Raw genomic sequence first — 15,950 nt, forward strand, 5'->3', positions numbered from 1 at the left:
TTATGACATGGCGAAATCTGCCTTGAAGTTTTTGGGAAGTTTTGCTCCAATCTTTATCAGGTCCGACTACCTTTTGTTTCCAACAATGTTGTATCTGAGATACGTTTCACTCTAGAATATTGTCCGATATTGGCTTAATTCGTTCTTGGTCTTATAAAAGAAATTTTCATATAAAAGTTCGCCCATTTTTTTCCAAATGTTTCCCGATATAGGTTTTTTATTCGATTTATATAAACACCCATAGTTTGAGGATTGTACTTCTAATAAGTACACATCCAAGAGATCCATGGTGAACTTACGGCATAGCATGTAGGAGGCTGCCTTGACATGATGTAAGTTCACCTGGAGGCACTTTCGTTTGCATTATCGTTTGCAGGTTTTTCGCCATTTTCCGGCCTCCAGGGGATCCAACATCCCTTTATCACAGCTTCTTCTGCAGAATCACTGTGCCTTTTTTTGGGTCTGCTGCCACCGTCATTTTTATTACGCATTTGGAGGCAGTGGCTGGCTTTTTCGCCGAGGGAGTCATAATCGGGCTCGAAATTCAGGGTTTAACAGGAGACTTTTTGGGACAGTTAGAGTCCTTGGCCTTCTGCGCTGACAACCGAAAATTACGGGTTTTTATCGAGTGTCCACTCTAGATCCGCCATGTTTGTTATGCAGAGATACCTCGTGCAGGATGTGGCTCTTCATCACGCATGGTCGGTCATGGGGATATTAAGAGGCTTTGGTATTATCGACAGATTTGCTTTATTGCGCGTTCAAACCCCTGCAGAACACGTTGCTTCAACTCACAGATAAACTAGTTTATGTATTTTTAATATGAGGTGTGCCACGCCTCCCATTGATAATCCGCCCATTTTTTTTTTCATAAATACTCATATTGACACTAAAGTGGTTCCGACAAAATTTTGAAACTCTAACTCTTATATTTTCTCAGATATACTAATTTAAGATTTTCTTTATATGGATCAAAGTCTTTGATTAAGCGAATAATTTTAAATTATCCGATTATCAACCGATTTAGAATTATTCTATTAATACATAACCTTAATAATTGAATACCCTAGTGTTAAGTGTTTTTTTTAATTTACCTATAAGCAAAGTATAAAATTGAGTTTGCTGTTTAAATGTTAAATTTAAAATTTTTAAAAAATGCTTAAAATTTGTTCAATAAAATCTCTATGCCTTAAAAAAAAAATATTAAAATTTATATTTTAGAATATATAAATTAAATTCCCTTTTAGTCGACAAAACAAATATTTCAATAAAAAATTCTGTCATCTTGCGTATCAATATTTCTTTGTAATATCCTTGCCTCTCTTATGGACATAAACCTACTAAAAATCAGTATAACAGATATCCATTAAGTAGCATATTGGAAAACTTTTGCTAAAATAAGTATTTATGTTAAGGGCAATTACTTCAAAAGTCTCTCTTTTGAGGTTTTTTTAAGCAAAAAAAAGCAATAATAAATTCTCAAGATTTTTGTTGTCTTTATCTCTAGACAATTGTTACAAACCTTTAGCGGTTTACCTGGCTGATTTTCTTTGTGTCAATATTGGCAAACATTTAGAAAAGCTGAAAATCTTAGACACACTCACAGTCACACCTTTACACTTCCGTGCAAAAATAAACAAATAAAAGCAAACATTATAGGAAAATATTGACAATTCGACTCACGATTGTATGTCAAGCATGAAATTGATGAATTCAAGTAATTAATTCACATCGTACAATAATTTTACAAAGATAAAGCCAACGAAGCGTAATATGTACCAGCTTACTAGCCGAAGAGAGAAAATATAAAAAAAAATTAAAAGTCAGTGTTTCTCAATTTTGAGCAATAAAGGTCTGGAAAATAGCAACACTGAAAATGAAAGTAAAATTGTTTTTATATAAATAAAGATAAATATTTAAGAATCACTGGTTTATGTAAATTTTACATATCAGTACTGGTAGAAACATCATGTAAAACGCCTACTTACGTGAGTAATTACACAAAAATATACGATACAAACATTTAAACATATTATGTATATATTTACATTAAATCTGCCCTTCTTGTCATGGACAATTTCAAAAACAAGATTTTTAAAAACTATAGCTGCTTTCAAGTAACTAAAAGTAATTGATAACAAACGCAAAATTGACACTCCATTATATGTATGTTGTTTCTTTATAAATTACTGTCCTTTATTTTTCAAAAGGACCAGGCTAATATACACACACATCGTCAATATTGATTGCAAGTAAACACCAGAGTAGTTGTTAGTAACTGTGATTTTTAGGACGAGTCTACAGGAAATGAAAAAAATATGTATTACTTTGGTGATTATACCCATTACATGCTCATACACATATTTGTATATACAACTCATTTCTACAGTCATACTTTTTTGTACATAAATAAAATTGACTGCAAAATTATTTAAATATTACACGTTTATTACGATTTAAATGCTTAAAACGTACGATTAATAAATAATTCAGTGTAGAACTGTTTGTTGGCTTTTTTGTATTATTCATGCTTTACAAATGAAAAAATGGTAGAGAAAAATTAATTGATATTAAATGCATTTTTTTATAAAGTTAAAATAATTTAATTATAATAAGAATATGAACTAATTAGTTGTTTTCAATTTTTTAATAAAATATGTAACTCGGTATGCCACTAAATAAAAATATTGAGAATTCCGAAAAAAATTTTGAAAAATTCAAAAATTATATGAAATTTGTATAAAAAAACTGTATATTTTGCTCTATATAAAATAATGATATTAAAGTTTTATGAAAATATTTTCGATAAGATATATGGTAGTGCAATTAGCTCATAAAATCAGTTTTCGATAACGAGTTGTTTAACATGTTACTGCAATAATCCTTTCAATTAAATTTCAGAAATTTCCAATTATATTCGGAAACTTTCTAACTGAACTAGAACTGAACTAGAACTGAACTAGAACTGAACTAGAACTGAACTAGAACTGAACTAGAACTGAACTAGAACTGAACTAGAACTGAACTAGAACTGAACTAGAACTGAACTAGAACTGAACTAGAACTGAACTAGAACTGAACTAGAACTGAACTAGAACTGAACTAGAACTGAACTAGAACTGAACTAGAACTGAACTAGAACTGAACTAGAACTGAACTAGAACTGAACTAGAACTGAACTAGAACTGAACTAGAACTGAACTAGAACTGAACTAGAACTGAACTAGAACTGAACTAGAACTGAACTAGAACTGAACTAGAACTGAACTAGAACTGAACTAGAACTGAACTAGAACTGAACTAGAACTGAACTAGAACTGAACTAGAACTGAACTAGAACTGAACTAGAACTGAACTAGAACTGAACTAGAACTGAACTAGAACTGAACTAGAACTGAACTAGAACTGAACTAGAACTGATGAACTGAACTAGAACTGAACTAGAACTAGAACTGAACTAGAACTGAACTAGAACTGAACTAGAACTGAACTAGAACTGAACTAGAACTGAACTAGAACTGAACTAGAACTGAACTAGAACTGAACTAGAACTGAACTAGAACTGAACTAGAACTGAACTAGAATTGAACTAGAACTGAACTAGAACTGAATTAGAAATGAACTAGAACTGAACTTAACTTTGTGAAATATAATTGGAAATTTCTGAAATATAATTAAAATTTTCTGATATCTGATATATAATTAAAATTTTCTGAAATTAAATTATGTACAAATGTTTGGAATACTATTGAAAATTTTTAAAAATTTATTATTTAATGTAAAAAGAATCTTTTTTTAAAAAGAAAGTGTTTTTGCAACTTCTTTCTTACATTTGCATTTATAAACCTTAAAATGTCATTTTGTTGTGTAATGTAGAAAGAAGTCTATTTGTCACCCCAGATGCAAATACATTTATATTTAAATATGAAAAGAAATAGTTTTATATTTTACAAACATACAGTCTTATGCATTTAGAAACTTGTGTCTGAGTATAATAACTATTACTATTTCAAAAAACAAATATTTTTTTTTTTTTTTCAGTAAAAATCCCATTTAGCCAACGGAAATCCTTTTCCTACCACACCAACACTGACAACATCATCACCATAAACTAGTTTTGTTACTAAATATAAGTATTTGTGCATTAGCTAAAGTAGTAAAAACAGTTAACTGGAGTTTTTAACGGTTTTTTGAATCAACCAAAAAAAATCTGTTATAAATTTTGATTAAATTTCAGTTATTACAAAAAGATTTTAAAATGGAAAAAACCTTTAATATAAAAGCTATGGTGGTTTTTTATCGATTATTTTATTAGCCCAGTCTTACGGTATCTATATCATTTTATAAAACGTGAGTGAAAAATTAACATTTAATGTTACATATTGGCAGTATTGTTTTTTTTATTATGGTTTTATATTAATGATCCTTTGCACTTTGTTTTTAAATTTAATGAAAATCTTTACAAAAAAATTCCAAACTGTAGTTGTGTCCTTTTACCTTTTAAGTGTTTTCGTTACAGCCGTCAGTAGAAATTACAGTTCAATGCGGAAATAACAGTAAAAATTGTGTTGAAAATTTAAATTTATTTTTCCCTTCTAATGTTTACATTCAGGTACGTGTTCAAATTATATTTCCTTTACAAGTATTAAAGTCCGTTGTGTACATCAAGGTGGTGGAGGTCTAAAAAATTAAATGACGTTTGTTTTAGGTGAAGTTTTCTATTTTTCTTCTGTTTTTTTTTTTTTTTCTGTGTGAGCCAAATATGTTTTCAAATTCTATTTAGTCTATTTTCGAGGTTATTATAAGTTGAAAGTTCACTGGTTTTACTATTTCATCTATAAAGGTGGTTGTGGATTGCTGTTTGTAATAAATTATACAATTCTTTAACAAATTTTAGGAAAATAAATTAGATTTTCCCATCACATAACTGTGTTAAAATAATTTCTACCAAATTTCAGCTCTCAAAGGTTTATTATCTTAATCCCAATTCTATTTTCCATGTTTTTTGATATACATACATACTTACATATACATATTGGCAATTTCGTGTCAAGTGACCCAACTCTTAACCAATATTAGTACTATTAGATAGTAGGACAGACAGACACAAATTTTCTACTCTATCGATCAAGAACTTCGGGAGTTCGAGGGGGTCAAAGTTGGACATTTTGGTCATTCACCCGAAAAAGTGGTCCACGGGACATTCTATTGTACATATCAGGATTAAAAATTATAGCTGAACATTGAATACTTATTAGAAAATAAAATTTATTATTTTTAAACAAATATAAGTATATATGTACATAGATGTAAATAAAATCAATTCTCAATAAAAAAATACATATTTACACAAACCATGCAGTAGTATGTGTAATTAATTCGATACAGAAAATGTAACAAAATATTTATTTATCTAAAAAACTCTTACAATCTACTAAATAAATAATAATTTTATGCAGATGATCATTTGATTGGCAACGCATAATTGTTTTATATCACTACACTCTCTCTCTCTCTCTCCCCTTTTCTATTTCAGCCTTAAAGTATACCTAAAAATTTTCTTAGGTTCACCCATTGTTAAGTTTACAGTAAATTTATTTAAAATATAAATATACAACAAAAATTGTAGACTTAATAAAAATTAAATAATTTTTTCTCTTTTATGTTCAACAAAAATAAATTGTTTCTCTTTGTGGACATGAATATTAATGACGTTTACGCCTAAATACTACATGTTTCAGGTATACAACAATAAATATAAAAGTATAAAAGGAATACAACAAAGAACAAAAAATATTTAATAATAGATTCAACGTTTTTTGTTAAATGTTGACAATATTATTTAAAGATAAATATATAATAATTCTTCCTGCTATAGTTTACACAAAGCTGAAGTTTAATTTCAACTTTAAAATTATTTGCAACTTGTAGAAATTAACCCATAAATGAGTTTTTTTTTTTTTTTGTAAGGAAAATTCTATATTGTTAACCCATCTAAAATCGGATAATTTAGTATAATTTAACATTTACTAGGAGAATAGCATCATTTTTGGACTTCTTTAAAAGTAAATATTAAGACGCATTGCTACGTTCAGTAATTTATTTTCCTTGGGTCATATTGTACCAATATATCTCACAAAGGGTTAAATTCAATGTATGACAATAAATTCCAAAATATTTACAAAATGCAGTTTTATTATAATACGTATTCTTGAGAAAAAAAATTAAGCAACAACTACAATTATAGCAAGAAAGTTGTTAAAATTTACAAATGTTTACAATATTGCAACATATGTGTTGCTTGCCATAAGAGGTAGACAAATAAATATACAAACGTACAATTTTACGCACACAAATTTTCCGATAGTTCTGTAGGAAACAAAGAAACTCTCAAACAGAACTATACTGGGTGTTAATGTACTAAATATGAGAAAAATAATAAATAATTTTTTGAATAGGATCTCAGTTCCGTACCAGTGCACTGTTACGGATTAGTTAGTTAGTTAGTTAGTTAGTTAGGTAGTTAGTTAGTTAGTAGTTAGTAGTTAGTTAGTTAGTTAGTTAGTTAGTTAGTAGTTAGTTAGTTAGTTAGTTAGTTAGTTAGTTAGTTAGTAGTAGTTAGTTAGTTAGTTAGTTAGTTAGTTAGTTAGTTAGTTAGTTAGTAGTTAAGTTAGTTAGTTAGTTAGTTAGTTAGTTAGTTTAGTTAGTTAGTTAGTTAGTTAGTTAGTTAGTTAGTTAGTTAGTTTAGTTAGTTAGTTAGTTAGTTAGTTAGTTAGTTAGTTAGTAGTTAGTTAGTTAGTTAGTAGTTAGTTAGAGTTAGTTAGTTAGTTAGTTAGTTAGTTAGTTAGTTAGTTAGTTAGTAGTAGTTAGTTAGTAGTTAGTTAGTTAGTTAGTAGTTAGTTAGTAGTTAGTTAGTTAGTTAGTTAGTTAGTTAGTTAGTTAGTTAGTTAGTTAGTTAGTTAGTTAGTTAGTTAGTTAGTTAGTTAGTTAGTTAGTTAGTTAGTTAGTTAGTTAGTAGTTAGTTAGTTAGTTAGTTAGTTAGTTAGTTAGTTAGTTAGTTAGTTAGTTAGTTAGTTAGTTAGTTAGTTAGTTAGTTAGTTAGTTAGTTAGTTAGTTAGTTAGTTAGTTAGTTAGTTAGTTAGTTAGTTAGTTAGTTAGTTAGTTAGTTAGTTAGTAGTTAGTTAGTTAGTTAGTAGTTAGTTAGTTAGTTAGTTAGTTAGTTAGTTAGTTAGTTAGTTAGTTAGTTAGTTAGTTAGTTAGTTAGTTAGTTAGTTAGTTAGTTAGTTAGTTAGTTAGTTAGTTAGTTAGTTAGTTAGTTAGTTAGTTAGTTAGTTAGTTAGTTAGTTAGTTAGTTAGTTAGTTAGTTAGTTAGTTAGTAGTTAGTTAGTTAGTTAGTTAGTTAGTTAGTTAGTAGTTAGTTAGTTAGTTAGTTAGTTAGTTAGTTAGTTAGTTAGTTAGTTAGTTAGTTAGTTAGTTAGTTAGTTAGTTAGTTAGTTAGTTAGTTAGTTAGTTAGTTAGTTAGTTAGTTAGTTAGTTAGTTAGTTAGTTAGTTAGTTAGTTAGTTAGTTAGTTAGTTAGTAGTTAGTTAGTTAGTTAGTTAGTTAGTTAGTTAGTTAGTTAGTTAGTTAGTTAGTTAGTAGTTAGTTAGTAGTTAGTTAGTTAGTTAGTTAGTTAGTTAGTTAGTTAGTTAGTTAGTTAGTTAGTAGTTAGTTTAGTTAGTTAGTTAGTTAGTTAGTTAGTTAGTTAGTTAGTTAGTTAGTTAGGTTAGTTAGTTAGTTAGTTAGTAGTTAGTTAGTTAGTTAGTTAGTTAGTTAGTTAGTTAGTTAGTTAGTTAGTTAGTAGTTAGTAGTTAGTTAGTTAGTAGTTAGTTAGTAGTTAGTAGTTAGTTAGTTAGTAGTTAGTTAGTAGTTAGTAGTTAGTTAGTTAGTTAGTTAGTTAGTTAGTTAGTTAGTTAGTTAGTTAGTTAGTTAGTTAGTTAGTAGTTAGTTAGTAGTTAGTTAGTTAGTTAGTAGTTAGTTAGTTAGTAGTTAGTTAGTTAGTTAGTTAGTTAGTTAGTTAGTTAGTTAGTTAGTTAGTTAGTAGTTAGTTAGTTAGTTAGTTAGTTAGTTAGTTAGTAGTTAGTTAGTTAGTTAGTTAGTTAGTTAGTTAGTTAGTTAGTTAGTTAGTTAGTTAGTTAGTTAGTTAGTTAGTTAGTTAGTTAGTTAGTTAGTTAGTAGTTAGTTAGTTAGTTAGTTAGACTAGAACACTAACCACTTACCTAGATTTTTCTCTGTATAAGCTAAATATTAGAACAATTTCGACTTCTATTTCGATAAAATGCGAAAATAATATGCCTCCCAAAACTACTAAAAATCAAAAACAAAAACATTTAAATAATTTTTCCCGTAATTTGCTCAAAATTTGAGACAAATTTGAAAAAGTGGGGGTATTTTTTTACAAATTCTACTCAGGTCAATATTTTCAATCGCAAGCGGAGAACTAAGGACCATTACAACGATCATATTATTTCATCTAAATAGGTATAAATAAATTTTGTAAATATTAAGGAATCAGAATATTTTGTTATTCTTGGCTGGGCGCTGTTTGTTTTCCTGATTTTATCCCAAAACTATAGGGTTACTACAGATTTTATTGTAAAACTATTGTTGTTCTTTCTTCATATTTTTTTTTATTTCTTTGCTGCCGCTGTCGTTATGGCAGTATAAAGTTAAAGAACGTGATAAAAAACTTTAGTGAAGAGTAGATGTCTTGAGGGTATGATACAAAAAAAAAAGAATTACATTTATAAAATTATACTTACAACATTTTATGTACAAAATTTAAAAAAAAAAAAGAACGAAGAAAGCAGAATACAATGAAACAAAATTTTAAGGTGCAAAAAAAACTCTAAGAAACCCTACAAGCATCATAATATCTTATAATATTTTTTAAGGTAAAAATTTTCAAAACACGAAAAACTTTTTTATTAAGTGTTAAAATACATTAAACCAAGTAACAAACCAGAAAAAAAACCAACGAAAAAAATTCCACCTACAATATCACAACCATAAAGAAACTCATTATATGTGTTTTTTGTTAATGTGGATCATATTTTACTGGTTTCCAACAACAGCAACAACAACAACTGAAATGAAAATATTTGTTATAACAGCAACAAACAAACAAATTGGTTTAAATTTTAAATTAAATTTTTAAAAAGTGTATATTATAGTATTTTTGTATATAATTTTTATGAAAATGTAGTTAGCACACTAGTATATACAACAGGTTACAACTTGTTGCATGCAACAAACAAAAGTAATAACAACATACTACTGAAAAATAACCTCCACTAACCGTTACTCTAACATTTAAATTCGCCTTAACTTAAAATAGGGGAAATTTGGTATTTTAAGCGCAAGCGCATTAAAATATTCCAATAACGCCAAAAGAGAGATAAGAATTTGTTTTTACTTTGAAATTATTATTATTAGTACCTACCTGTTGGCTGTTTGTTAATCCTTTTCGACTGATTTCTTAACGAATGGACTTAATTAAAAACCCTTAAACTGTTGTTCTTTTTTAAATTTTCCTTAATTACTTTATGATCCGTAATGTTTAATCATTAAAGAGCAACAGCTGCTTATAAAACACTAATTACTCTTATTTAATTTCTCACTCTTTCAAGTACTTATCATTTAAGGGAATTTCCCTTAATGATCATTATTCACTCACTGCACAATTGCATTTCATTCATTCACACTTGCTTTATATTTTTATGATTCTGTTGTTTGTGTTTGGTTTCTTTTTATGATCCCCATAATTTTTAGCGGATTTTTATTTCTTTTTATCATCTTCTTTTATTATTGCTTAATGCTAAACAAATATTTTATTTTTTCACATTTGACATTCTCAGTGGTAAATGTCATAATAAAATCAGTTGTTTTTGAACGCTCTCGCAATTGAGTTGCATGCGTTCTATGTACATATAAGAAAATAAATGAATTTGAAAATAAAACAAAAACCTATAAAAAATAATAAACAAAATAAGTGCAAAATAGTGAAAAAGTGGAAAAAAAAATTGCAAAAGAAATAAAATTTAAATAATGCATTTACACATCACCACCATCATGTTTATCATATTCGAACATATAAATAAAATCTTTACACAAGGTATACCCATAAGTCCTTGTCCGAAAATGTTTCAATATCGTTTTGATGGCGCGGAATGGTTTGGCATATTATCGGTGCGTAATCCAGATTTTGGTCAAGCTCTACATTTGCGTGTCACCCTCTCGATGAGAGGGAAACCGACAACGGTAAGTATTTTACTTTAATTATTTATAGGTATTTTGAAATAGTGTATGAAGTGCTTATAAAGAACTTTCTGGTATATTTGTAACCAGAAAAATGGGTGATAGATTGTCATGTTGTCATTTAACCAGATCTTGGACCTGTTTGTTTTCAAATCCTTTCCGTTCAAAGAAAACTTAAGGAATAACTATTTTTTTAATATTTAGCTACTGACGTTTAAGGAATCATAAATCTCAGTGGAGACATATTCATAGAGCCAACATTTCGCCTTCAGTTTTTGTATATTTCGTACAGTTTCATAATTTCATGAGAAACAAAATTGTGTCAACAGAAGTCTATCGATAAATTTTAACGATGGATTTATAACAACCAATTTCATTGCCAGGAAGTTTGATCTACAAAATTTTTTAATGCGAGTTTCACGATTGTTAATTTAAACGAGTTCGCGGGAAATCAGTAGCATTTAGACTTTAATCTATCACATGTATGTATATTGGCAATTTTGTATCAAGTGACCCAACTAAAAAAATCGATTTGGATAAAATCTGCACCAAGGTTAGTATCAGGCACAAATTTCTTTATCGCCCAAGATCTGACGGAGTTAGAGGTCTCCAAAGTTGGACATTTTGGTTATACAGTTTCAAATGAATGGTCCCAGAAAAAAAGTTGGGTCACTTGACACGAAATTATTCATATGTGTATGGGTGTAGTAGAGAAATGGACTCGGTATGCATTGTTCCCGAGAATTTTTCAAACGATAGAAAGCTTATGACATTAGCATAGCCAAGGAGTATTTGAGTTTAAGCTAAAAAAATGGACCCCTGAAATCCTCCATAAAGCGCTATGAGGGCTCTAAGTGTTTCTTCTTCAAACAAAGAATTGGGGTTTTTCAGTTTTCCATTTCCGAACTGACCAACGTGAGGTTTTAGAAAAGTTCTATACAAATTTTTTTCTCAAAGATTTTAGATATTCTTAAAAAATCTAAAGAAACTCAATACAAGATTTTTGCAAAAAAAGTCTTACATGAATTTTGGAATGTTTTAAACATGTAGTTTAAAGTTTTTCACCTTTCTGAGATGTGGCATTTAAAATTTTATGAGGGTATTATACGTTTGTGCTGATGTTTGTAACACACAAAAATATAGGTCCTACACCCACCTTAAAGTATACTGATCGATTCAGAATCACTTTTTGAGTCGATCAAGATAATTTGATGAAATTTGTACCAAACATGTTTTTTGGCACAGAGACGAAGCCTAAAATGGTTGAAATCGGTCCATTATTTCACCTTGCCCCCATACAATCGTACCTCCCGATTTGGGCTTTTTATGTCATAATTACGACAAATATAATATTATCTCTCCAAAAAATGGCACAAATAAGTTTTATATAAGTATAAATGATACGATCGGCCTTTATTTGACCCTAGCCCCCATACAAAACCCCTTTTAAAAATTGTTTTTAAACGTCAAAAATTGACTTGTAACCATTTGTATCGCAATGAAACTCAACATAACTAACTGTTATTTTCCAAATTTAATCAGCATCGGGCCATGTTTGACCTATACTCCTACATATAAAGCCTCATTAAGAAAATTTGTATTTTATCAATAAATTGCTTATTTGGAATTAAGATAAAACTCAACATAAAAGTTTCTTTAAGAAAAATAAAATTTTTAAAATATACTCATGGTGTAGGGTATTATATGGTTTTACAATTTTTTTGATTAGTCCAATTTTGTCCATGTTTAATGCTATAATTTGGATCTAAGAAATATTTTTGTAAAAGGTTTATCACTCTTTCCTTCTTCCCTCTAGGACATCTTTTTCGTTATATTTCAAATAAATTTTATATTTAATTGTAACTTTTACAATCTACAATTTTTCACCAGGAAGTTCTTATTAATCATATACACAAAATATCCTTAAAACGACTTACAAAGTCCAGCACACTTTTGCACTTAACACTATTTCATAATAGATATAAAATTATACTTACGATAACATGTTTTCTTAAATGTAATCCTTTTTTATATCCTTTATCTATATCCTGTATCTTTTGGGAACAATAAATAACAACAGAATTATTTGGGCGAAATTGAGTTGTTAACACGTGGACAATTCTTAAGCGACACACCGGTATTGTATAAAATTAAATTTCCGAAAAATCACTTTCCACCTAAATTGTTACAAATCACAACGAATAATCAAGTTGTTTGTCTAGGAGCACAAGGTAAAGTATAAAGAAAACCAAAACAAAAAATTTAAAAGAAATCTTAAAACTTTACAACCAACAAAAGAAATGAAAACCAACAAAAAACAAAAGTAAAAATCAATGTTTCTTTTAAGAATTTGTTAAAAGTATTTAAAGAAAATCTGTAATACATATTTATAAAATCAAATATTAAATACCATTATTTTTTTTCTTTTCTCCTTTTTTATATTTTTTACACTTTGGCATTAAATGTTGTTTTTGTTATGATGAACATTTTACTTGACACTATGTGTGTGTGTACTTGGTACCCAACACAAAACATAATGTCTATTGGTGATGTGTTGATATGATGCATCCATCAAAAACTGGAAAAAATAATAATAAAAAACATTGAAAACATCTACAACAACCAAACACCACTCACTCACTCATTCATTCATCCATCAATATACCATTCATGCAACATGTTGCGTTTAACTACATGTGTGTGTGACATTATCTATAAAAACAGATCACAGTATCTTTGTGACACAAATACAATTGGAACACACTAGAAAGTTTACATTTCTACCCGATGAAATACCACCACCTATACAAACATCATCATCATCCTCCTCGTCATCATCAGCCTCATCTTCTACAGCTACAATGGGCCTGGGGGGAGGTCACTCAGCTTCTATATCAGCATTGCCCATAACAACAGGCATGAAGGAATCATCAATACTACCAACTAACATTGCATTTGGTACTAAACATTTGCCTTTAACCAATATGGAAAAGTAAGTTCAAAATCTTTTACAAACATACTACAAACATACAAAATTATACCAATCAATAGATGGACAGACGTACAATCAAATGGTTTGGCATATGGACAGACTACAGCCTTAAATCAATGTTAACAAAGAATTTGAAAAATTATTTCCTCTTTTTTTTTTGTTTTTGCTCTGCTTTTTCTTATAATTTTTCCTTTTTGGTTTCTTTTTCTTAATTTTCTCCAGGAATCCCATGCGCCTTTCAAAGGATATTTGTGGCACTATCGATGACCGTATACGTTTTCAAGTTTTGCATGCATTAAAACAAACTACAACTTCTATAGTTTCTTCTTCCTCCTTTTCCTCTTCCTCGAGTACAACATTTAAAAACCAAGCAGATAGTGTAGGTTCGTTATTGTTGTCAGCAATATTGCCACGTCCAAATGATGAAATCTCTACGGGTGGTAGTAAAACGGCAACTGTCGCTACAAAAGCCAGAGGACAAGAAGGAGATGAACATGATGAGGATGATGGTGATGACAGTTTACCTCCCTTAGTTACCAGTGACACTGATTTGAATTCTGATTTTATGTTGGATGATGCTGCCTCAACTGATGGTTCAATGACCATCAATGAGTTGCCTTCGATTACTCGTGGAGCCTGGCCCTGGCTGGCAGCTGTTTATGTTAATAATTTAACATCTCTGGCTTATCAGTGTGGCGGTACACTGGTATCGCCACGCATTGTTATCAGTGCAGCACACTGTTTTCAGTTGTTCAAGAAACGTTATACTGCCAATGAGGTCTTGGTGTTTTTAGGACGTCACAACTTGAAAAATTGGAATGAAGAAGGTTCATTAGCGGCTCCAGTTGATGATATTTTTATACATCCCGATTATAATCAACATTTGAATTCATATGATGCTGATATTGCTGTAGTGGTGCTGAAGAATGAAGTTCGGTAGGTAGAATAAATGAGATAGCAGGAACATTTTCCTGCCCTGCTTTGCACTGATCTTACCAATCATCTCAGAATCACTTTCTGAATCGACTTAATAATGATCGTTCGTCTGATCGTCCATGTAAACCTTCAATTTTTGAAGATAATTAAATTTGAAAAAAGGTTAATTTGGAATTGAATATCATTTCATATAGCTCTTATTTAATCCACACATTTGTTAGTCCATAATTGACCCTATAACGTTAAAAAAAATTGTGTGACGCCAATTAAACCGAACTAAATTGTTCGGTATAATGATTCGAAAATCAATAAAATTTTCATATATTTCATAACATCTATATGTAGTAATAAAATAATCATAAGACTCCGTCAAATTTCATAACGACCGGTCCATTAAAATATCTCAACCATCGGCTCATAATTGACTATTGGCCCTTTACAAGACCTTCTCAAACAAAAAAATCTGACTTCATCAAACCGATTAAAGATTTTGGCCCATAATATACCCAAGCTCTCCTCCTCCCCTCAAATTCTTTCACATTCAATTAAGAAATCAAAAATTTTGATTCATTAAAGTGGATCGAGCAACCAATAGTCCGATTTATTTAAATTTTTAAGATTATAAATTTAAAGTTATTTATCTACTTACAGCTTTAATACTTTCATACGTCCAGCATGTATGTGGTCTGGTTCCACAAAGACACAATACATCGAAGGAGAGCATGGCATTGTTGTGGGTTGGGGTCTTGGAGGCTTCAATACTTCCAAACATACCTCCACCACTAGTACAGTGCCGAAAATTGTCAGTACCCCCATTGTTTCGAACGATATTTGTTTTAAGGCGAATCCCAAATATCGAAGTCTCTCATCGAATCGGACTTTTTGTGCTGGGATTATGTTGCAAGCCTCAGCGGCAACAACTAAAAGTGAAGTTAGTGGTAAGCCATTAAATTTTCAACAACAACTACATCAGGGACCCTGTACTGGTGACTCTGGTGCGGGTTTAATGATTTTCAAAAACAATCGTTGGATGTTAAGGGGTACCGTATCGGGTGTATTGCCCATGCAAGCAGCTGTTGTCGAGGGTTCTACCTCATCTACAACTTCTCGAACCAGCCAGAGTTGTAGTATAAATCAATATGTGATTTATACAGATGTGGCAAAATTTCTAGATTGGATTTTTGCATTTATTATATAAATGCAAACAGAAGGACAGAAACAAATGTAAAAGGACTTTTAAGGTAAAACAAATATTACAAAAAGGGTGTGTATGTGTAAGTAATCAAATTTAATATTTTTAGTTAAATATATAGCTGTGCTTAGCACAGTTATTTCTATTTTATTTATTATAAGTTATGTAAATAATTTAATTAAGTTTTTTTATATTTAAATTAAATATTTAATTATCGTTTTAACTGTGATAGTTTTACAAAAGAAGAAAAAACTGTATGTATACAAATTTGTATGTTCGAATTAGTAGTTTACAATTTTATTTAATAAAAATGAAGAAGAGTTGTTCGAAATCAAAGTAATGTGCGTTTTTGTCGATCTAGAAAGGTGATGCGGCGACTAATCAGCTCCCTTTCTCACTTGTACCTAAAAAAAGAGAGAAAGGAGAGCTCATTTGTCTGCCGAAACCTGTTCTAGCTCAAAATTAAATAGTTATAGTGTTAGTAGCAATTATATTGGACTTTTAAAACTGTAACCGTGTCCTGGTTTCTTATTAA

General features: G+C 29.5%; 2 protein-coding genes across 4 annotated transcripts in view; both read left to right on the plus strand.

Moving 5' to 3' along the window:
* Positions 1–15,950, plus strand: part of LOC119601849 (alpha-protein kinase 1) — a 273,362-nt gene that overhangs the window by 103,232 nt on the left and 154,180 nt on the right. The gene's annotated exons all lie outside the window — the stretch shown is intronic.
* On the plus strand, positions 9,916–15,580 carry LOC119601850 (serine protease gd). The gene is made up of 5 exons (XM_037953048.1): positions 9,916–10,298; positions 12,376–12,526; positions 13,020–13,287; positions 13,510–14,223; positions 14,875–15,580. The coding sequence occupies exons 1-5, from the start codon at positions 10,086–10,088 to the stop codon at positions 15,419–15,421; spliced, it is 1,893 nt and encodes a 630-aa protein (XP_037808976.1). The 5' UTR covers positions 9,916–10,085; the 3' UTR covers positions 15,422–15,580.

This window comes from Lucilia sericata, unplaced genomic scaffold (genome assembly GCF_015586225.1).
Source record: "Lucilia sericata isolate MDLA Ls3-8-SP2 unplaced genomic scaffold, ASM1558622v1 Contig000193F_arrow, whole genome shotgun sequence".
In the NCBI taxonomy this organism is placed as follows: domain Eukaryota; kingdom Metazoa; phylum Arthropoda; class Insecta; order Diptera; family Calliphoridae; genus Lucilia; species Lucilia sericata.

Bases quoted from the DNA above. Each gene is read 5' to 3' on its own strand.
- LOC119601850 (XM_037953048.1), top strand. From the start codon at position 10,086: ATGCATTTACACATCACCACCATCATGTTTATCATATTCGAACATATA. The intron at 13,288-13,509 runs GTAAGTTCAAAA...AATTTTCTCCAG, and splicing joins CCTTTAACCAATATGGAAAA to GAATCCCATGCGCCTTTCAA. The intron at 14,224-14,874 runs GTAGGTAGAATA...ATCTACTTACAG, and splicing joins GTGCTGAAGAATGAAGTTCG to CTTTAATACTTTCATACGTC.